At 37.1% G+C, this 24,479-nt stretch overlaps 1 protein-coding gene across 5 annotated transcripts in view; it reads left to right on the top strand.

Annotated features, from left to right (window-relative positions):
• Positions 1 to 24,479, top strand: part of Rhogap102a (Rho GTPase activating protein at 102A) — a 66,458-nt gene that overhangs the window by 39,820 nt on the left and 2,159 nt on the right. For all 5 annotated transcript variants that reach the window (XM_072006929.1, XM_072006927.1, XM_072006928.1 and 2 more), the window contains 10 exons: positions 5,494 to 5,650; positions 6,772 to 6,888; positions 12,095 to 12,276; positions 18,597 to 18,812; positions 19,168 to 19,318; positions 19,912 to 20,102; positions 20,765 to 20,991; positions 21,630 to 21,741; positions 22,793 to 23,120; positions 23,658 to 23,946. In XM_072006929.1, the coding sequence (XP_071863030.1) occupies positions 5,494 to 5,650; positions 6,772 to 6,888; positions 12,095 to 12,276; positions 18,597 to 18,812; positions 19,168 to 19,318; positions 19,912 to 20,102; positions 20,765 to 20,991; positions 21,630 to 21,741; positions 22,793 to 23,120; positions 23,658 to 23,946 (1,970 nt within the window). The remainder of the gene's footprint in view (positions 1 to 5,493; positions 5,651 to 6,771; positions 6,889 to 12,094; positions 12,277 to 18,596; positions 18,813 to 19,167; positions 19,319 to 19,911; positions 20,103 to 20,764; positions 20,992 to 21,629; positions 21,742 to 22,792; positions 23,121 to 23,657; positions 23,947 to 24,479) is intronic.

The raw sequence follows: 24,479 nt of genomic DNA, 5'->3' as shown, positions 1-24,479 counted from the left end.
ATGATTGAATTGAATCGGATCGATAATACGAATCTTGTCCAGAATGAAAAGCTTTTATTGAATATTTCGATGCATTTTATTCGTGCATTGTAAACGAAGCAGAAACGAATCTCGCACTCTATATATAGAGTTTTGTCTTGCCAAAACATGTCTACGAATAATTTGCTTAAACCACCTGTCGCAGTATAGCGTGGAGTGTCCACCTCGTTATAAGAAAGAAAACGAATTAACGATGCCGCTATTAACATCTGTTACGAAAATAGAGCGTTGCTATTAATAACAATACTCGCCTGCCTAGCTTTCTTAATAGCACTTGTAAATTAATTTTACTTGCCACCGAATCGAAGGCAAGATCCCGGCAAGTTCATCCGGAAAAGGGTCAAACCTTCTCTCGTCGTTCTCGTTTTATCGACCCTCTTTCGAAAAAGAATTCAAGACGAAGAACCCTGATACTCGGCAATTTCTCTTTTCTTACCGTGAGCTTTTTTAGTTTTCCTATAATTTAATATTTATGGTATTTTTTATAAAAATTCCCTCGTTCCATATTTTTATTCTTTGTTATTTATATTGAACGGTAAAATAACTAGATTTTACGATAAAATATAAATAATTACCACGAGGAAAATGTTTTCTTCGTTTTTCATTGACTTCAGCTTCCTTCTTTTAATATCCGCGCATTTAAAATTCCTATTTCTCTTATTCCCATTAATCTCAGCTTTCTTCTGCTACAATTCCATGCTCTGTTACAGTATTACAATCTTCTTCTGCCGATTTCCATTGACCTTAGTCGTTATCTGCGTATTACAATTGAATTTCTACGTAATTACGTTCCCCTCCTTTCGATTTCATCTCTTTCTTCTCAATAATTAATCTCTTTTCCAGAAATTTAACGTTACGACTTTTGTCCTTCCAATCTTCCTTGATATATATCATTTCGTTTTTCTTCTCCTTCTTTTCTCTCCTTTCCTAACCGTTGCAATAATCCATCGTTCTTCTCCCTAATTTCTACATATTAAAATTCTTTCTCTTCCGAACTTATTTCATTTCGTTTTGCCAATTTTCGCCTATCACAAACTTCTTCTGCGATACATTTGCCTCTTTTCTAATTTTCACATATAACAACCTTTTTTATTTCCAAGTTCTATATATCTCTTCTCCCTTGCAGCTCCCCCGCACTCTAACCTTCCCTTTCTTCCCATTTCTTCATCGCTTTCATCTCTCTCCCGGCGCTTCACGGCGCTTCACGGCGCGCTTCGACGATCTTAGCTTCGACGGCTCGTCTATTTTTCTTTACCGTCCGACCCGGCCGACGTTTAATATCTCCGTGGTGTGACCGAGTATTCGGAGGATGTGAAAGAGGAAAAAGACGAGATGTAAGAACAAGAAGAAGAAGGTCGACCTTGCGGCAGGCATCTCGTTAAGCGGTAAGCGCGATAACCAATTTAGGGCCTCGGAATTTCGCCGGCGCCGCCAGAAATAGTCAGCCAACGGTGGTGTGTATAAACTATACTTAACCCCTGCTACTACTACTACGTGTCTGCTAACCACAGCTTATGTGCCGCCACTACAAACGATGATTCTACTTCTCCTGCAGTTACTTTTATTAATACTCGGACATTAAGGTGTTTGGAAGATATTATTGCTCAACATATCTCTTCATAACAGTATCGTTGAATCGATCGTATCCAATATATTACAACGCTCATTCTAGTTAGTAGAAATATCAATTTGATTTAGTTGATGCGCATAGTTTTTTTTTTTTGTATAAGAAGCAGTAAACTAAATAATGTTGTAAATTAACATGTACATGTATGTACGCCGTGTATAGAGTCACTATACGCACGTGGCCCTAAACGCGCGTTTTCCACAATATGTTGGTAAAGGTAGACCCAGTAAAAGTTCCGAGAAAAGTTGCGAAAGATAGATCGTGTAAAAGCGTCTTCTTCTCTTTGTATTTTGACTTTTATTAGTTTCTCTTGCATGGCGAGATTAGGAAAAGTTGGAAAATATATGTTTCTCGATTCATTAACGTTGGAAACGATGAAAAACGGCGGGATTCAGACACGAATTTATCAACCGTGTACATTGACAGAACGTTTAGTCGGGGCAGGAGGTTCTTTTTATAAAATCGTCCCTCTAGCGCACGTTGGTTCCTCAAAGTTTTAAATTATACACGGAGATCACTCGAAGAGAATTTATCAATATTTTGATCACACGTTGTTTTGCTTTGAAACTATCTTTTGATAAGTTTTTTTTTACTCGTCGCGTCGGAGGGAATAAAGCATTCTATCTATAGTCGATGATTAGAAGAGTAGAATGGACCATTGGATATTCGAATCGAATCGTTAACATCTTAAAGAAAGTTCGTTATTCCGTCGATAAAGACTGGATGGAATATGCTTTTATTTTAATAACGATGAAAACTATTGCTTCGTTTGATAGGAACTTTTAAGTTGTTTTATTTACTTGCATGCAGTTTTCGAGTTAGAAAAAAGAACGAGCTAATTCGCTTCCCCTCTTCGAGAAATTTCACTTTGATGTACTTGATGTAATTTCCTTTCCATTCAACCATCTTACAAAACCTTTAGTCTTGCTTCCTTTCTCTTTTATCTTCTTCCGTTAATCTCTTCGAGAATTAAAAAGATACTCGAAGCGTTTAATTGCCCGATGATGCGCAACTAATCGTACAAGAATTAAATAAAAATACAAAGAATGACTTTTAGTGGATGAAACTTGTTCCAAAGATCGATTAGGTATCCGAAAATCGTAAAAAAAGTTCTTCAGCCTATTGTATTCGATCCTCACGCAGTTCTTCGTTATTTCGTTCGAATAAATTTTAAACGGATTAAGAAACAACTACGTTTCTCACGTTCTTCGATTTGAAATATATTGCGAAATTTAAATCTACGTGTCTCACTTTTCGTTGATTTTTATTATACTATATTTTTGTACGAGTACTTCAATGTCACAGTACAAAAGATATCTTGTCCATGGTCGTGGTGACGAGAAAGTAACAATAGAACGTTTTAATAGATCGTGTCGTAGAATTCACGTCTTGGCAGTAATCCTTTGCGAACGTATCGTGTCTCACCTTTGTCTCCTTTACTGTGCATTCACCCACGTGTCGCGATTTCAGCCTCCTCTGTAAACAAATTTTGCGATACATCCATCGGCTAGTCATCTTTTATTATTATTATGCCATAACATCACCGAATATCTTTAACATTGAATCGTCTTTTAATATCAGATTTTTATTTCTTTTATATCATTGGTTCGTGCAATTTTTCAAATTTGTACGAAATTACGATTACATTTTAATTACTTACAATCGGAATCTAACCCTCTAATGGGATAGATCAGATGTTTTAATTTATTACTTAATGCGATTAAGACAATTGAAGAATTCGCAATTTAACAAGATTCATCATTCAGGTTACGAATTCTTTTGTAAAAAGAATAAATTGAAAGTTGTAAAGTTGAGTAATAATATTCGTCGTCGTCGTCGTTTTACGTAAATTCGATTCGACAGAATTTTCTGACGGAATGGAATTGGCTTTGATTTTATCGTCTGTTATAATCGGCTAAGCTTTTCGAATATCAGGGTCCAGGAAACGTGCAACAGTAAATTACCCTACTCCTGTGCGTTCTTCCTGAAATCGATAAACCAGAGTACCGTGTGATCGTAAATTATTGGACATTGTTGTTCTCGGGCAGTAAAGCCGGATAACATTCGAACTCGGAATTGACGAGGAGCCAATTCATTACATCAGAAGTAATGAATTTGTCGCCGGGTTTTCCGAGAGCACCTTCCATAGATGGATCACAAAATTGCTCCGTCACATATAAGAATTGCATATTGCATGTTTTCATATCACTAATTTCACGTGTTTAATATGAAGTTAACTTAATTTGGAGACGTTGTACATCTGAGTTCTATTTTTTTGGTTCTCGTACTCAATTGAATTAATTATCGTAAATAATTTACGTTTAGTGCTTCGTGTAAAATGAATCTTAAAGAAATAGATTAAGGAGGACTAGAATGGAAAATTTACAGAGAACTTGTTTTTCTGTATCTATCGTGGAGTGTGAATTCTTATTGAGAACTCATCTTCGCTGTCACTTCGTTTGCAGCTTATTTTTCTCGACCATCGCTTTCGATATTGTATAAAATGTTGTAACTAGAAAAGCAGAATTTTATTAATGTTATGAAAATTTTAACTTTTATTTAATCCTGTCACATTTTTCGCGAAAATGGATATTCAGATTGCCTGAAGAATAAAATCCCTTTTCACGCATGGCGATGTTTTCTTTTTGGTCTGGTAATCGAATTAAAAAAATAAAAAATGTCGACCTTGTTTCCGCGAGATCCATCGATGTTCAATTCCTTGGATGTTGTATTATTTAATTAAAAAGAACGTCAATGACAAGGACGATAAAATCATGTCTTAAGAACTTTTAACTCTATCGTGTAGCCATATCGTGTAAGACTCATTGAGGGAAAACTTTGATATAATGAAAAATTGGATATAAAATATAACGTGGTTTCTTTCGACGTAGTTTTAATTAAAGCCACCATCGTTCATGTTTTCTCTTTTCTCTATTCAGCGAAACATTAATACTGTACTAATAAAAATTGTATAAAGTACGATATCTGCCTGTCCTGTTCCACGTGCGTACCAGGAAATCATTATTTTACCGGACTCAAAAAGGAGCAACAAATAGGAAAAAAGTTTCGTTGGGATATTTCATTTCAACGTAGTTCATCGTTATTTCAATTTACGTTAAAAAATCCTAAAGAATGGCTTTTTTTTAAGCACGTGTTTAATAAAAAGTATAAGTTCTCAAACAACATTATTTTATTTCGCTCATCATGGTTAACGCGATACTTTTAACACATCACGTCTATTGCGTAATACCACCGTTCTTTCCACTTTTCCACACGAGCTCAACTTCGTATTTAATTTCACTTGGTTCATCGTAGTAATTGAACACACATTTAAGTTCATTTTACCTATATACACGTTATTGCGGACTGCTATGAAATCATCCGTATCATTGTTTTATAAGGTTTCATCGTTTCGTTTCTTTTTCTTATTATTTTCATAGAAATTTATCTTCATCTGCATTACGTGAAAAATATCGTTCACTAGATAATAGGAAATGTTTGTTATTTAATTTGGTATTTCAATTCTTCAAAAATTATGCAAATAGAATAGTATTAAAGAAATATTATAATTATAGTTATACATTGAAATATTCAAATGTTATGAAATTTGAAACTTTATGCCATCAATTTCTGCAGTATCTTGTACAGGAAACGAATATGCAAAGTTTAACAACAGCTGCGGATTGTCGTACAGATTAGCTTCGACATAGTTAATCCGCCACAATTAATTCCTTGCGCGTAACGCGGCGTGACCTTCCTCAACGTAACGTAAATCGACGTTATCGCATCGTGGAGGGAACATTCAGAGCGTGTAACTTTAATTGCAGGGAAAGTGTACATGGGCGGGCACTGGTGGACGACGTGTCACCCTGCAGGATACTCCGCTAAGGTCACTGTCAGAAATCGAGAGGAAGGTTCTATGCAAGGTAGCTGTCGCGAAACTCCAGGCCCTCAACTTGGGCGTTCACATTAGGCCGCCGAGTGGTAAGTTTGTTTTTTGGAATAATTGTTATTTTAAAAATTTAGCGTTTAGAAGCTTGAAAATTTGGAAACATGTAAAATATTTGGTAATTATTTCTTAATGTTTAGTATTTATTAAGTAATTAATTTTAGTATATTTTCTATTTTTTTTCTCAAGAAAATTAGTGTCTTAACTCAATGTCGAGAATGGAATCTCGGCTGCCTTCTAGATGATTGACATGTTTACGAACATAGGGTGTAACTTCAACGTCGAAGTATCCTCTTTCTCAAGGAATCACGTGCACACACTCTCTCTCTAAATTTACCAGATATCGTTTATGATGCTCTTAAGGAATCTTTAAGAACGTTTTATTACTAGTTTCATGCAGATTGCTTATATTGCTATACATAGTCGTGCACATTCAGAATGGAAGATAGTCGTTTAATGTATCAGGCGAGTATGGTCGTAAATTTGTTGCAAATTTACTTTTACTGCATTAAAACTGTAATTGTAGTTAGACCAATTTTACTATACAATTTAATTTACTACTTAATGGAGTTTCATTTAAGCAAATTTTACTTTTATTCGAAATGATTATTTCAAAACCCTTCTGCAAATTACTTTCAAATTTTCGCTCTACCTAAATCGCTAGTAAATTATTTCAAAACGTGGAATATTTTACCTTGCATTAAATGAAATTTAACTGATAAGAAATTGTTCCAGACGAGGAATGATCGAAAATTTTGTAATGTTTTATTGATAGAATAGAATATTTTAAGGATTTATTAATTAGCCAGAAGCGATGTCATGTACGATGAACGTTGTTTAAGAAATACTCCGTACGTTTCGTAATATGATAAACTAATTTTTCGCGGTACACTTCGGTGTGGTCATTGACGTTACTCAACAATCAAGGGGGGATCGCGTTTCATCGAGTTCCATTTCCTCGTGTTCGTTCTACGTTTCTTTGTTTCATTTCCGTATACAGGCGGAAGTGAATAGACGAAACCACGACAGGGCCACAAGAGGCTACGAGAATTTCTCCTTCGTATTTACGCTTGCATCATGAAAATTCGACGTTCAACAATAGCGATAAATTTGGATCTTTGTTTCATTCTTCATATTTCTTTTTCTTCTTTTTCAGAGTCACTCGGTAGCAGTGCCGTTGCCACCAAGCCCAAAAGAAGAGCACCTTTGCTCAAGAGGAAAGCTCTTACCACTGGTTTCTTCGACAATAAAGGAAAAGATGATAAGGAGAAAGGTGAGTTGCAGACATAGAAATTTGTTAATCGCGTGATCTCGCTTGAGCATTTTTATCAGAGGCTTAACCAAAGAAAAAATGGCTGAATCGTCTGAAACATCTTTTGTTTGTAATTTCAATGCTACAGACTACGCCGTACTAATTTTATTCTCACAATCTTCTTCAGAGATTAATCTTTGATACTAATTTTCGTATTTTTTAAAGCTTACAGTTTGAATATCGAAAATTTTATTTTCGTTCAAACTGTTTCTCTTTTCAATTCCTCTTTATTACTGAATTAACTAATTACTAAATTACTGAATTAAACTGAGAAACAGTTCATTTGGCAGATTGCGATAGGTTGTGTAAGAAGCTAAATGCCAAAGATCAAGGTTTCTATCCCATAGGAACAATGTAGGTATAGCTTGCTAGAAAATTTTGTCTAAGAGAAAGGATACGCGGTATCGTTGTGAAGATTTGTGTCTGAGCTTTTGTCTAGGTTCTAGTAGCTGTTGTCTGTTTCATTGTGACGAGGAACAGACATTCTTCAGCTATCGTCTCATAAAAATAGCCAAAACGAAAATAGGTAGAGAAAATACAATACCCAGCAGTTCATGGTGAAATGTGAATTTCAATGGAACAACGACACAAGTGACAAAATCTCTAATTGGAAGAAACTATCAATGAAATGGAACTTTGATGGTAAATCAGATCGTAAGGATTTGGAGATCGATAATAAACTCCTCTAAATAAATACATATGAATATCATGAATCGGTTCAAGTATTCGTTTTATTTTTGAGAAAAATGTACTCGTACCGTTCTTCGGCAAAATCCCAATGTATCAGGAAATTCAATTTCTCGACGACCAATATTTTTTAATACTCGCAACAGTTTCAACTTATTTATTGTAATTGGATAGCATAATTTTCGCGATAGTAATTGGCTGATAGTAATTGTAGATAGAGAGTCAATAATTAAACACGGTAAATTAAGTGCGCAGTTTAATGTGCGGAAAGCAGCACAGTTAACGATCAGAGATTTATGGGCCGTTTATTTGTTTGGAGAATAACTAGTTCAGCTATTTTCAGGTGTGATTCTGTTTGCAAGAGTTCGCTAGGTAGTGTTTCTATCATTTTATACGTTTACGACATCCTTACATATCTGTATTTTGATCTAACCAAATCCAAGCAAAGACAAATATTATCCTTAGGACAAATTCCGGCTGCTGCACTGTTTCCCTATGTCTTCCCATTTCGAATTGCTTCGCTAATAATTACGTAATTGTACCGTCATCTTCTTCTTGGAAATTAAACAGAATCCTTCGCGTATGAATTTTATCAAACAAGAAATCTTCTTCTTCTTCTTTTTTTTTTTTTTTGTTTCTCAGCATATGGGAAAATATTAAATCGTTCTCTAAAGATTTCCTCGAGTTGGAAATTGAACAGAATTTCTCTTATGAATTATACGAAATAAATTCTACCTTTCTTTGATTTTTCATGAGAAAATGTTAACCCCTGTTTACATTGCCTGTTTTCTCCAAAAGAAATTATTACTGTAATTCGAGATGGAAGTTGAACAGGATCTCTCCTATGAATTATTTATACAAAATAAATTCGACCTTTCTTTGATACTCCTGTGAGAAAATGTAACTCTGTTTCACCTGTTTTCTTCGAAAGAATTCTATTCTATATATATTATTCTATATAATTGTTATTCTAATTGGAAATGTTCATTAAACTCATTTAAAGCAACGAAACAGCAACTTTTTACTTCTCTTCTTCACCTTTTAATTGTTAGATGTTGAAAGGTTCTATTTTAAGAATTATTTTTATGTATAATTTATATACTATTATTATTATATATAATTAGTATTTGTCAGTATTCCAAGAGAGTTTTATCACTTAAAATCTGAATATATTTGTTCTTTCTACTTGTTGACTGATAATTACGAAATTGTCGACTATTCAGAGTTAATTGTTAGATTAATCAAGGAAATTGCAGGAATCTAATATATTTCGTTTCAAGTGACGTGTTTCGCGGATGCCACGCTGTTACACGCTAGCAGCTTTACGTTCACCGTGTGGATGTGAGACTCTGTTTGTCAAGCACTCACGGAGTGACGACTTTCGGCAAAAATTGCGCGTGGAATTCGTGCGAACGTGGAAAAAATAGTGTTTGCTTAACCACGAGGTACTTCAGTAGTCGTGTGACGTATGTGTACGTGTGTTTGGCAGTCCGTAATTTTTTGGTTCATTCGTATTTCTGTTGCATCTTCGAAGAACATGGATGTCGTTTGTTTATAACTTTTTGCAGCATTTTGTAAATAAGACTTTGGATAGAGATAAACCTGGGAAAATAGAATAGAAGAATCTAGAATCTTACACAAAGAAAATTGGATAGAAGAATGTGAAATCTTAGAAAATACACCAGAAAAGCCTCAAATATTAAGCTTGCAAAAAGACAACAAAGATGTCTGAAATCTTATAGAGGAGAAACGGAGTTAAAAGTTCAGAGAACACACCAGAAAAGTGTAAAATCTTAAATTTGGAAATTAGAATGGTAAATAGTAATTGCAAGTAAACCGCATTATAACATCTACTCAGAAAATCTAAGAAATTTATAACAAAATCTAGAACGTGTCTAGTAGAATAAGTGTCACGTATCGTTTCCTATGATGTATTTCTATAAATTAAAAAATGAACTTGTATCAAATTCTATCTTTAACTAAGCCCCTCGATTATTCTGCACCTTCTTGATCTTCTGGAGAACGAAGTGGAAAAAGGGAATGCAAGCGCTTGCCCATGTGCGAGCAACAGCAGACCGCGGCACTAACGTCGGCCAGCCTGGTATGAGACACAATTTCGCTGGCTAAAATTAGTCACGGGGTGCTTGGTGGCGGTGCATATTTCCGCATATACCAGGTTTATTTGCGGTGCACGCCGGGTACGAGTGCCGCGGGGACACCGGACGTCAAACGGGAACCGGAATGGCCCTTCCACGGGGTCGCGTGTTTGGAGCTTACCCCCTTCGGCGATCCTTCCATCGGGTCGTTTGCGAACACGTGCCGGCGGTGTGTTATATTACTTGGTTCTGTTAAGCTTTTATGAGCGAATTTTTTTTCTTCTTTTTTTTTTCTTTTGAAACGCGAAGCAAGAGGTGCTGGGTGGTATTTTTGGATCTGTTTAGTCGTAAATTGTTTGATACTTGGCTGATAAACTTAGGATTAAGCGTAATACAGTTTGGTTCTAGTACACGAATAATCGATGATTGTGGAAATTTGGAAAATTGAAAATTTCAACATGTGTCTAAAAATGGAAAAATGTATGTAGGAAGAATCTATGGATAAAGCAATCTGGAATAGTTTTCTTCCTTCGTCTTCGTTTCCGTATAATCTAATTCCATAGTCTTACATCGCCACCATAAAATTCCGCAAGCATAAATTTTCAGATGGAGATTATTTCCATAAGGAGAGAAATGAAAATAATTTGAAGAACAGTGAATGCAAGACTATTAAATAATCAAATAACCAAATAACCAACGAGGGGATTTCAGCGAAACGAGAAGGACGAAGGAAAGAGAGGAACACCGACTGATACACCAACGGTAGAGGAAACAGGAGAGAAAAGTGTCGCGGATGATTTTGAGAATTCGAGGAAAAGGCTCGTACTCTGGGTCCATTGTCGTCTTCTGAAAGTGGTGGTCGTTTCACGACGAGAGAAAGAGAGAAAGAGAGTGAGAGAGAGGTCGTTTGGAGAGGCTGGGATGGCCCAGATTGTGGTCTATAATCGGACCGGTATAGAGACACGGTTTGTTGCCTTTCGGCTTTTAGCTGGCTTCGGGACTACGTCGTGCAAGAAAGAAAGACAAGAGCCCCGTGAAAGTCTGACATATTCGATCATACGAGGGGACGTCACTTAAATGACGTCCTCTTTTAGAGCGCTGCCACATTTGAAACACGTGAGCCACGCACACGTGTCTTTCAAAAGGGTGAACGAATTTTCTTTCGGTTTCGATGCAGAAGAATTGTCATGAAAATTTTATTCGAATTCAAAGCGTTATAATAATTATAATTATAATTATCTTATAATAATCTATAAGCATTATTTTCAATTTAAATCTCAACTTGTGATCTTTTATATTTTTCCTTTTTTAAAATTACGTTTCTGTTGCGTTTCTCTGTAGTAATTAATCGGTAGCATATCAACGTCCATAATTGCTCTCCTATAAAACAAAGAGAAATCAAGAACACGAGGTCTTCCGAAGTAAAGTATTCCAGGAACAGGAATAGGAGGAATCGAGGACTTTAAAAAAGACGATGATTGTTATTCGCGCGTGTGTATTTGGCAAGCGACGGCAGGCAATTAAGAAGTAAAAAGATGAAATTCGAAAGGTGGCACGGCGCGTTTCCGCGAACTTAGCCGAATAAACGGGCGGTTTAGTACCGAAAATAAAGTGGCCGAAGCATTCATGGCCAGCCGGAATATTATCAAACGTTCACGTCGTCAGTGGTGACCAGAGACTACGCGAATTTTCAAATTTCACTTTTTCTAATATCATTGCATCCACGCTATAATATATTACTTTAGTATACATACAAAAATTCGTCTCTCACTGCGTATTTCCTAGTATATCGGGAAATAAAGAAGCGTAATATTCTAAACTGTTATATTTAACAAATATACAGAGCAATTTTTATGGCCAGTTACGTTCGTTTACACGACGTTTAAATTTAAAAGAACCGTACGAAAAGCAACTATTTACAGTAGTTTCGGTAGCAAGCGTTCAAACACAATTTCCTATGAATTGCGCGAACTGTTCGCGCACGAGTAAATAAGCCGTGTTTACGCGAATGGGACGCAGCTGACCACCACAGATCGTAGAACAGAACAAATCTCCTTTTTGGTCGGCTGATGGAAGCGATTCGAAATAAAAAATAAATGAACAAATGAACCGACTAAAACTATCGACTAAGAAAGTGCGACACGTCTAATTTTCCATTTGTAAATCCATCACTTTCACGCGAATATCATTTGTCCCCCTTCCCTTTAGCCAAAGTTTAACGATCTACAAATACGTCACTGATAGTTCGTTCTGTTTCTTCCATCGCGTGCATCGTTTATTTCTTCAAGTACCAGCACTGTTCGTTTCTTGTATAACGCAAGGAAGAATAGTTTGGCGATTGACAGGATCCATGACGTATTTTATTCTTTCGTATTTTATTTCAGAGTCGTCGGGTGGCCTAGTATTTGGCATACCGCTGTCACAGTGTTTGGAGAACGATAGAATCGCTAGAATCGCCGCTGGTGAGGTCTCAGACGTTGGTTGTTTGTCGAGGAACAGCAGACACGGTAGCAGGACGAGCTTCACGAGCCTCATCGAACCCACCGTCGCGGCTAAGACTGACGAGGTAAGTATAAGCAAGATACATTCGTTTCTCATCCGTCATAGGCGTGTCAACCAACAACCCAATTATCGCGTAATAATGTAGCAATACGGATTCGAAGAATATCAGTGTCAAGAAGAGTTAAAAACCGAAGAATTTTTCTTGCTTTTATCTTTTACACTTTTTCTATTTGTATCCTTATAGCAAATTTCTATTAAATATTACTTGGTAGCAGTATGCTTATGTATTTCGGATATACTTGTATACTTGGAAAGATTTATCTAATCTTTTAATCAGAGTTATATACATCACCAGGTACGTGGAATTTATTCGATCAACCACTACATTTCATTAATTTCATTTAAATTCCATTTGATTAATTTAAAATATTTTTTTACGATTAGTTACTAAAGAAAATAAAAAGCATTAATTTCTTAGAATAGCGTATTCGATGCTAAAAACAATCATCTTCCTTTCCTAGAATATATTCTATTTTATATTTCGCTATGTACAACGAGAATGTCCTTGCTGCAGTAGTATAAGATCGTATCCAGTCAGCCAAGCGTGTCGATCGCTAATCGATCGATTCTGTCATCAATCTTTCCACACAAATACTCGCGCTACTATTTCAAACATTAAGGGGATTTCTACAGTGAAATCAGCGACAGATATCGTGGAATACTTGGAAAAGGAAATTATGCGTGCGGTGTATTATATTTTATCGCGATACCGGCAACAATGTGGCGTTTATTTTGGCAGATGGGGACTGTCGAATCGTACAAACCAAAATTACACACATGAAATGCAAGTAGATTGTTGAGAATGGCTAGCACGAATACACAATCAGGAATTTTACTCGGTTTTCTCGATGACTGCTCGGTCGAAGAGGCGAGAACACGATAGAGGAGCACGCCCACGCGCGAATAGAAATCCGAGTCACCTGTTTTAGATTGACGTGAACTAATCTGCACGCTGAACGCGTTCTCAACGTAGCCGATAGAAATTTCAGTGTCTCTCAATGCGAAAATATAGTTACCGTAAAAATAGACGCAATAAACGCGAATAGCCACGTTTCTATATTCTACTCGTTCCCTCCTCTTTTTTCTTCTTATTCTGTATTTCTCAAGCAAAGTATCTCGAAGTGGATAGATTAATCGATCACGCCAAGTAATTTACTCGATCGTAGCGTTGGGGAGAAATTGCACGTAAATGAATATGCAAATCGTTGAACTACGACTTGCCATAATCGTTGTCGTGGAAATTGCAAATGTATATTATTTATATCATTAATTTCGATTTTCATATTTCTCCTATTAGATACAAAGGATACATATTTACAATTTCTTACAGGCAATAAATAATTTTACTAATTGCGTTACGCATCATAGTTTACTAAGTCCAAAGATCGAATGCAAATTCTGAAAATCTTAGTCCGCGTCGTTACGATTTTCAATCATACGGTGATATTTAAATCAATTTAAAATGCAACGTGCTACGCTACGAAAGAATAAAAAATCTCGATCATTTTAGAGAGATTCACACCAAGTTCTAATATCCTGACCGCAACAACATTGCGTAAATAAAACGTACAAAACCGGAAGAATCAATATCAAAGTATCAGAATGGCGACGTACGCACGTTCCACTTGTAACTTGTGTATCGGTTGCATCATGATCGTTCGATGATGCTTTATCAAAACTACGAGAGAACACGGCGAAGGGGCTCGAGGAGGCAGCGTCGCGTGACGGATCGTGAATGCGATCATAAACGTCGTCATCGATTGCGTCAGTGTCCGCGGATCACGACGAGAGCGTTTATCGATGGCCACTATGCGAGTCAGGGGCCAGACGTTCGAACGACGGACCGCAAGTGGTTATTTTTTGATGGATACGTCAGAACGACGCGCCGCGACGCCGGCTTACAGCCGCTTATTCTATATTCTGTGGTGTGTACGACGGCCGAGACGGCCGAGGCAACATATTCGTTGCCAGATTCTCTTACCGGATTTAAGCTAACAGTTTCGTGCAATTAAATGCCAATAGGCGACCCTGTGACGTTACCATTCAACGTTTCTGGGTCGAGACGATCGATTTAGATTGCATGAAATTTGGAAAACGAAGGAAGAAAAAAAAAAAAATAGATTGAGCGAAGCGGTGATTAATAAAAATTTTCAACGATGCCTGTTCCCTATTTCGCTCCACCATTTATGCGTATAAATTTATGCGAAAATGAATTAGCATTGTGCAAGAAAAACTGGGTAAAAATGTTTTAAATATGTCGTTTAAATATACGAGTGTTTTGTTTTAGGTTTTTATGTCACTGTTATAATACTTCGTTTAAATCTTTGCACTCCTATGTCGAGTGTGACTCGACAGCAGTTTTTATCTCAGGAGCCCCTTTGTCGAGCCCCACTTGACATTCTTTCAGTCTCACCTTTTTTGTGAAACGTGCGAAAGAAAACTAGGATTGCACCTGGAAATTGTTTCGAGATATATCATACACTTAAAAATTAGAAAATACAACAATAGTGTGAATAAAACTGGTATTTAAGTGAATTTGTTTCTTCCTTTATTTATTTAAATTGTCTTGTTTTTTAGTTAAAGTAAATTTCAAATAGAACGCTTAAAAACGTTGGGAACTGTGACTAACGAAATTGAAATAAAATTCGGAGTGCAAAGGGTTAAAGGTAAACAGCGATTTAGAAAAATAATTTGTTCCTACACAGAATTTTTAATTACGTATTGATCAACGTATTTTAGAAAGTGTAATTTCAATACTAAGGTTTCGGGACTATTTATACCACATCGATACGAACGATTGTTACATTATTTTTGCGAAAAAAAATTCGATAATTTCCCTCCAAATTCTTCGACTGCCTTTTATTCTTCCGAGAACAATAATCTACACGTATACATTAGGCGTTATGAAATGTTCGAATTGAAGAGAAACTATTCGCTCAAGAAGTTATAAGTGACGTTTAAAAAATGTAGATAAATGGTTCCATCGTAACTTTTGCGTTGCTACGTTATCAGTAACGAGATTCAGAAATTTTCTCTATGTTTGTCTATCGCAATGCATGCATGTCAAAACTATTTTCTTTTTTTTTTTTTTTTTTTTTTTTTTTGAGAAACTACTTATCTTCATCGTGACAGGAAGTAAATGTTTTGATTTGAGAAGTACCGGCGCCACCTGGTCGATGAACACGAATCTTCTCCTTCTTCTTCTTCTTCTTCTCTTCAGTTTTTTTTTTTTTTTTTCATACGTTCTCCACGCAAAGAACTCGAATGTTCAGGCGTTATTTTAAGAAAGTCGAAGACTCCAGCCGCGCTTCTTGATTTACACGATCCGATCTAATTTTCGTGCGTTTACGTTTTTGCGTATTGATTTTTCGGTTTATAGCGGCTCAACGGGATGATTTGTTCACGTTCGAGAATTTATTTTAGCCACGCGCGCCTTTTGTTCCAGCCTTCTTCTCTTCCATATCAATTTATCTCATCGCGTCTACTTGGCTCCAACGTCAATCTGTCATCTTCATTCGATACTTTGTCGTCCCGCGAGACCAATTTACCAGTCAACCGTAATGATTTTCTCGTGATTTGGAAAGTAAAAAGTTTCAAATAATAATAGCTCGTGTTTTAATGGCAAGACTATCAGAATGATCAAAATGGTCAATTGCAACTTCCTCGTGGAAATTTTGTAAATCTTGAACAGAGTATTTTTCAGAATTTCAATGTCATACTTCAAAAGTATACGAATATTCTCTCGTCAACCTTTTCATTTTCATCTCTTTGCTAGAAATTCTACATTTTAGCGATCGACAATTCCAGCGTTAATTACCATTTTCTGTAAAGAGAAGCAAACGTAATTTTGAAATAATATGATAATTCTATAGAATATAACAAATTCTACGCACCCTGTAAAAAGATGCTATTTGAAAGATGCAAAATTAGTATAGTAGCATAGAGTAGTATAGAGGGAAACGTAGCGAACACTCAAAGAACTCAGACTTGTCTTTCATTACGTTAAAACACACAATAGATACGCATATACAAAAGAGCAGTAAACTAACATTCTTACAATTAATAGCAAAGGCAATAACTCGAAATTCAATGCGTCAACTGTTACACGAATGTATATACAAAGAAGCTCGACTTACTCCGCGCAAGAAAATTGGTGCGATCTGTTCGGAATGTTAATACATAATTGAGGGTCCCTTACGAGCTCGCGAGCTCGTTCGTGACGCATTCTGTTCGTGGGCGGAATTTTTCCAACGTGGAGAGAAATTCCGCCGGTTGCGAGTCAGAAACTAAATCTACCACGTGAATCCCCTTTTTCTGCAAGTTTCTGATGTTACACATTGATCCGTAGCTATTGGTCCGAGATAGTTCACAAGTTGTTGGATCATGCACGTTTCTAGAACATGAAAATAGAAGGAAAATTAGAAGAAACAGAAATCCTCGATATTTGATTTTCGAGGAAAAAGCTTGCATTGAAGTATTTTGAGATTGATTAAATCGTTAAAGGCTATCACGGATGAACTTTCACCCTGTGTAAACTTTAACTTAATTTCTTTTTAATATTACCATCCAGTAATACCATGACATTTGTAACCAGTGTAAATAATAACATTCCTCTTGTTTATTTAATACCGATTAATAATTGAATTGGTGGTATTGTTTGACTTTATTACTTTTAAAATCTCGATAGGAGCTTTTAAGAGTCGGAGATAAATATCGCTGTTAATTTTAGTAAATCACGAGTAATTTTAGCGTTGTTTCTCGGGATAGACAGGAAAGCTAAGGCATTCCAGTGTGAAATTTCTTAGCATTTTCTAAAAATAGTCGATCGACAGGCAAAATAGAGAGCCCTCATTCACACATTGTGGAAATAGCATTGATTTATCGTGGCGCCAACTTCGACAATGCCACCCTCAACTTCCGCTACTCGATCGAATATATATTCGATTTGTGTATATTAGTGAAAAGATGAGTCAGCATTCGGTCTGTTGACGCGTATCTTTTAACAATTTCACGCGTCATTGTAAAGTTTAATTTCTTACTCATTTTACCCATTTTATCTGTATCGTTGCTCGTCGTTGCTTTAAATGGCATGCAAAAATGTATCGTTTCTTCCTGTACGTTCACTTTGAATTTTCTCTTCAACGCAAACTATTTTCTTCGTTAACGTCTCGATAAACATTTTATAATTTGTTATTAATTTCTGTTTCAAATTCGCCGATGCTTCATTCAAATTCTACGATAGTTTATGTAATTAGCGTTTCTGTAAAATAGAAGCTATGAAAAAAAAGAGATACAACTGAATAATATACGTTTTGTAACTTTATTCAATGTAAAATTTAATTAAAAATATAGATAAAACGAACAATATTTAATTTCCATAAAAGCAATTATCAGAAAGATATCAATGATAAATGAAATCCCCGGAAACAGTCAGATAACCGAGTTGACGAACGATATCAGTAAGTCGATACAATTTTTCGTTTGATTTCGCTTTTCAACAAAACGTCATATCGAAACACGGAACATGTGCGTTTTATTGATAACAGTTCGCGGTCGGGATGTTTGGCCGATGACTCGATGGAAACGCCACGTGCTTAAGTAGCCCGATTGATCGATTTAAAGCGATCCGGGAATGACGCAACGTTGCATTTTCCTCGTCGACGTCACGCGTATCCCGAGCTGCGTGACGTCACAGATCGGGGACGCGAATAGAACCGAGATCAGAGAGCGATAATTTTAGCCCCCGGTTAATTAAGATCCCCAAATTTCCAACACTTTTCTGTCAGACTAGATGGACGAACACGATGATCGTCCATTAAGAACGCTAACAGTTATCATCAGACACGTGGATCGATCCACTGTTTATGCAATTTTAGTCGAATCAGTGGACAGCGCAAAGATCGTACGATCAATTTTCTAGTCCGAAAAGTAGCGGAAGCTAATGATCGCATTACGAATTTTTATGCGAATTTCTATTTCTACGCTAATGAGTTTTGTTTTATTCGTTAAACTCTTTAAATATTCGGAACATTATTCTCCGCATTTCTGCGTCTTTAAATTTCGCACGAAGTGCATGAAAACCCGCGGACATTATTTTCTGAAATTTATTTCTGCCGCGTCGCGACGCTTGTTGTCGCTCGCACTCGCTTCCCGATAGCCGATATAAATATATATTACAGAAAAAAAGAGACTACCGCGCTATGCAAAAGATCTATCTTCTTTTTTCGTTCGATAAATTTCCTGGAATTTTTCATATTCTTGGAAGGTCGGATTCTACTATTCGCAGATGTAACACAGGGCTTGAGAGAAATGAAATTGTTTCAGGGTGGTTCGAACGAGTCGTTGTCGTCGAAAGGCGGAGCTTTAACCGGAAGCGACTCCGGGGTGCTCGAGCTGAGCGATAGCGGCGGAGGAGGCCCTCCAGGGGAATGGGACCTGGTTCCAAGCGTAGTCAGACAGTGCATCAGGCACCTGGAAAGCACGGGTCTTCGGACGCTCGGTATCTTCCGGGTGTCACCTTCCAAGAAGAGAGTGAGACAGGTGAGTGTTCGACCATGTTAAATATTCTCGTGTTTATTTATTTCTCCGCACGAAACATGTAATTGCATTGCATTATACTAGATGCAATTAAATTGTATCTAAATCAGTAAATTGAAATTGAATGTCCCATAATCAACGAGATTTAATCAACGAGATTCTTACCATATAGACTTTTACATTGGAAATATCAAAGCACATCTGATATTTGAAAATCATATTTCTCGTATGTCTTACGTATCTTAATTTTACATTAAGTTTACGTATTTGCACAGCTATTACAAGTATTAAGAAGACGTTTGACACATTTGCACATTTTACGCATTACAAAAGCGTATTATATTCTTTGTTTCCGCAGTTACGAGAAGACTTCGATTGTGGTCGCGAGACAAAAATTGGACCCGATCAATGTCCTCATGATGTAGCAGCCCTTCTGAAAGAGTTTTTTCGTGATCTTCCGGACCCTTTACTCTGCAGGGATCTCTACCAAGCCTTCGTCCATACACAAAGTAAGGATAAACGTATCTCAAGATTTCTTTAAACTCTTTCAATCTTTTCATAGAAAGAATAATTCCAAGATTTTTCTTACGTACTTCCGTCTATGATTGTTGCCAATGAAATTCTTAGTACTGTCAGCTGTAACATTGTCTGAATTCTCAACTTGACAATCATTAACCCTATCAAGTCTATAAAAAAGCAGTCTTCAGGCAAAATATTCGTCGTGGAATGAAAATATTATATTCTAAATATTCGACTAAATTTTTTTATCAATAGAATTGCCTCTACGAGTACAATTTTTACAAACAAGAAATGGAAACTAAATAAAGATTAATCCGATTAAATATTACAACAACTACGAATACATATTTTATACATTTCAGTGCTGTTTTTTCTCGTAAGTGTACAAACTAATTATCATACGTAGTAGAAAGTCTTGAGCCAATTCTGCTGCACAGAAAGTATTTATAGGGGTGAAAGAGTTAAGAGCTTGCGTTCAATTCATCTTTCGTTGCCATCCTTGTTCGTCGATACATTTTCCCTTCGCGACATTGACGCACAAGTTGTCTACGCGGACTGAAAGAGAACCCCTCGTTCCCCGCAGAGATCCGGAACAGGCGACTTCAGCAAGAGGCACTTCAGCATCTCGTTCAGCTGCTGCCTACGCCGAACCGTGAGACGCTCTGGGCACTTTTGAGTTTTCTCAGCGTGGTGGCGGCTAACAGCGAAGATCAAAAGAACAAGACAGGCGAGTGGATACCGGGCAACAAGATGGACACGACCAACTTGGCCACGGTGAGTGTCATTCGCGTCCTCTTGTCGCGAATCCAATCGAAAGGATTCTCATTTTCCATTTACCGTGAGATTTTAATGAAAAAGAAAAGAACGAAGAGGAAAAGACACGTAGTACAGGTGTAGAGATCGATGATAGGACGTTTCATATTTCTAATCGAACGAGTGGAAAAATCGACATCTCGTTCGACATCAGCTTCGAACTCGAGGTTCATCGGTGCTATTTTTTAAATATCTTTTACGTTTCGCTCTTCTAGATCTTCGTAAGGAATCATTGTCGCCACTTGCGAAGCTTTTCCATTTTTATAGCAGTGATTTCTAAAGTGAATTTATACAACACACGTTTCGTTGAATGTTTTTATCAATTTTTGCTTATTTAGGGATCGTAAAAGAAAAAACAATTGAATTTCAAAGAGATCCATGTGGTGGAAAAAGGTGATTCTCAAATGGGAATTTCTTTTCGTATTTTGTTTTTCTTTCGAAAACATCGAGACAACCAAACCCATCGAACGACGAATTATACGAAGATTTCGGATAATTCGAAATGTTTAGAAAGCAGCTGTAGCGAACTCTAACGAATCACCGTAGTGATTTACATAGACATATTTAATTTCTCAGATTTTCTCAAAGCCTTTCATGAATTTTCTTCAATTTTCTTTCATAAGGTATTTGCCCCAAATATTCTTCATTGCGTGAAACCTGGACAAAGGTCGGAAGTATCCGCGGAAAGGGCGGAAGAGAGGATAGACGTGATAAATGTGGTCAGAACTCTTTTGGAACACGCCGCGACGTTATTTAAGGTGCCAGCCGCTCTTCTAGACGAAGTCTACTTGCACATGATGGACACCCATCCGGCCGATTTGGATCTCGCCCTTTCTCGACGTGCCGAAGAGTGAGTAACTTATATGGGCATTTTCTATCTTTAATCTTCGATCCCATCAAGTCCCTTCTCTCTTCTTCTTCGAAATAGATGCTTAAGGAAACGCTGACGATTCGATTTTGACCATTTTGTGTAACAAGCGCTACTTCGTATAAAACGTAACTAAAGTATCAAGAATTATGTATTGCTATTTTTACACAATTATCGCAAAATTATTATATTTGACTTTCTCTTAAAATTCCATCGTTACTCTTCATTTTTGGCTATACGAAACTTAATATGAAATAGTAATATAACAGTTCTAATATAAGCAGTAAATTCTTATTAAATTAAAATTCTCTTTTTCATTAAATTTCTCTTATCGTCGATTACAATTTTATATTTCATATTGGTAACTAATGTTGCGTTAAATTTACATTGGAGACAAACGCGCCATTCTTCATCCTTTATGCAGTTAAACAGGCGATCGTGAATATTCTAATCGTTATTTATCTTTCTGCCAAAGACGCTCGAGCGCTCCGTCTTTTCCACGATTTTTAATTCAACTTGCGAGACTTGGTGGCACAAAGCCAACGAAGTTCTCGCGTATGATGTCAGTCGGCGAGTCGCGTAGGAAAAGCTGACAGCGTGTTTCGTACGATTTTTCGCAGGCAATGCGGAGACGAGGCGGACCCGTGCAGCGAAGCTGAAACCTTCTCGCTCGAGGAGACGCTGACGACGTCGACAACGACCACGGCCGGGACGACCACGTCTACCAGAAAGGTAACTGATCCAGATCGAACGAGATATCCCTCGACCATTTCGCGGTATTACTCTGACGTCTTCGCCTGGAACATTTTCGAGATCGAGGAAAGATATGGCTTGACTTCACAGGGGCTAATCTTCTTCCACACCTTGGACGTTTTTATTTCCCCGTTTTCCTTCTGTTCTTCTTCTTCTCGGTCTGTTGAGTAGTTTCGTTTTAAATGGTCCTGTTTCACTGTATTTTTTACTTTTCGTTTCATTTAAGTTAAGTTCCTTGTGTCATGGAAATAAAGAGTTTTTATGTTTTAACACGTTCACTTAAATGTTGGTATGAGAGTCGTTAGTGGCAGTGGATGTTGGACTTGTTAATGATACCATTGGGTTCATTGACAAGCGATAATGTTAAAATTATAACATTTGGATAAACAATCATATTTGTAGATTTTTAATATTTTTAACGTTACTGTCATAATTTAAAGTACCAAGTGTACTACAAAGAGCTTAGATAATTTTATTTTATTTCTATAAAAATTCATCTGATAATCCTCAATGATAACGCGTTATGTTTTGCTAATAAACGCTGTATTAATTACATCATATCACTCTGTGTGCACAAATAAGATTCTTATTCGTTCTCAGATATAACTGCAAGTTTCTTAATGCAAGATCTTTACATTTTGTTAAAGAAAAAGTAATTTAACCCATTAAGGACCAAGCACAATAATCGACCACGACAAATACTTCACGTTTTCTTTAAACGTTATAAAATTGTAGATTTTAGAAAGGAAGAAAATAACGACGAAACAAAAAATACAAACGAATCCATGAAACTTCCTTTCATAGTCACAATGTGAAAGAACAGGATTTGGTAATGCACATAATCGAAAACAATTGCAAATGAAATGTTGCGTTAACGCGACATCGGTCTTTAACGGGTTAAAATATATTTATCATCGTTGAACATTCAAATGATTAGTTCTAAGGAAACAACGATTAAAATTCTCAATAAAAATTGTATGAAACTAACGTTCCATATAAAAGAAAACTGGGTCAATTTTGATTGTTAAAGATGTGGACTAGGGAACAGTGTCTGCACCAAACAGCTGGCGTGGGCGGTGATATAGGTCCAAGGCCGAGACGACCAAAGAGGCCTGGAAGTCGACGAAAAGAGGAAGGCAGGAGCAATAGCGTGGACAGTGGATCCAGCGAAGATCCAGCCGATCCACGAAGAAAATCCTCGCCCATGGTAATCACCGCCAGTCTTACCATACCGATGTCTGGAGCGTTCACATTGAACCTCGACGATCCGGACATTCCTTACATCGAGGAAACTCCTAAGCAACCCAGTGCACCGCCAAGAAGGCAGAGGCAGCGATCGATTTCCGGTTGCAGCGAAGGTATGACCTCCCTGAATTCTCTCACAGTATTTGGAACGTTCTATGGTTAAATCCGAGCTATTAAAATCAGTTGTAATGTTCATTCTTGCGTTGTCGGAATATCGTTCTCTTTGCTTATCAAATCAGCAAAGACAACAAAGAACATCGTAACAACTGATCTCATAAAATAATATTTCTTCAAGAGTTCAGAAAATAATATTCGCAATGAAAACGAACAAAATATCTTTTCTCCAAACTTAAGAAACTTGCTAATAAGAAAAAAACAATTCTGTCAGAAGCAAACCAACGAACATACCAACCGAAACTCTGAAATTATGAAAATCTTACACCATTTTACCTCGTACTAACCCTACAATCCATAAATACATACAACTAATTTGTTATTCCTTAATCAAAATATCTACCACCAAACACAATTCCTCCAGCAACTTGTCCTAGAGGATTCCTCTTTCATTTTCCCCTCTAACGCAATAGTCACGAAACGAAGAAACAAAGAGGAAGAAACCACTATATTTCCATAAAATTATTTATTACCAGGTGGAAGACACGGAAGCGACAGCGCCGTCGGTTCCTCCGCCACGTTATCGGGCGATCAGGTTCCAAGTTCTCCTCCGTCGTGGGCGTCATCGCCACCTGCCAGCCCTGACAGTGCGGTCACCGCTGTCTCCTACATCCCCGATCAGCAGGCCGTCCTCCAAAGGGTGTCGTTCACCACCTCGAGCGAGTTACGTCAAGTGACCAGGTCGAGCAGCAGTCAGGAAACGTCGAGGAGCACCGCGGCCCCGTACACACCCAGCATCACTAGCATCGGTGGTGCGGTTTTGAGGTGAGAATCCTGCTCCTCTAAACTATGCTGGCTTCCGTGTGTAGCTGACAGGAATTGGCCGGATGATTCAGGCTATACTGTTCTGGTATTCGCGCGCAACATCTGGGACAGTTCGTTCACCCCCCTCGAATCTAGTGCAATGCACTCCTGGTGCATTCACCTTGTAATCACGGTATTAGGTCGTTGTTAGGTTATTCGCGTTTCTTGCCGTGGTTCATTCATTCATTCTATCGATCATTCTTTCGTTATCGGGTTTCGTTATTTACATATATATATGTACTAACTGGTCCTTCTTCTTATTCAGTTTAGCCATTTCTATTTTATTTTTAGGCTTCCGTTGTCCCTTCGTGTACTGATTAACGTAGCTGATCTTTATAAACAGACGTAGGTGGAATTAGCTGCGATATAGAATTATTAAAATATAATTTTTATTCGATAATTAAATCGGTTTGGAACGAGTTCCTGGAAATTGGTTCTATCTCGAATTTTGTATTACGATAAAAATTGTTACAGTGAAACTTTGATCAGGCGTG

Source organism: Bombus fervidus, chromosome 7, assembly GCF_041682495.2.
Source record: "Bombus fervidus isolate BK054 chromosome 7, iyBomFerv1, whole genome shotgun sequence".
In the NCBI taxonomy this organism is placed as follows: Eukaryota; Metazoa; Arthropoda; class Insecta; order Hymenoptera; family Apidae; genus Bombus; species Bombus fervidus.
Note: the sequence above shows the minus strand (reverse complement) of the source record. Positions and strands in the feature narration are given on the sequence as shown.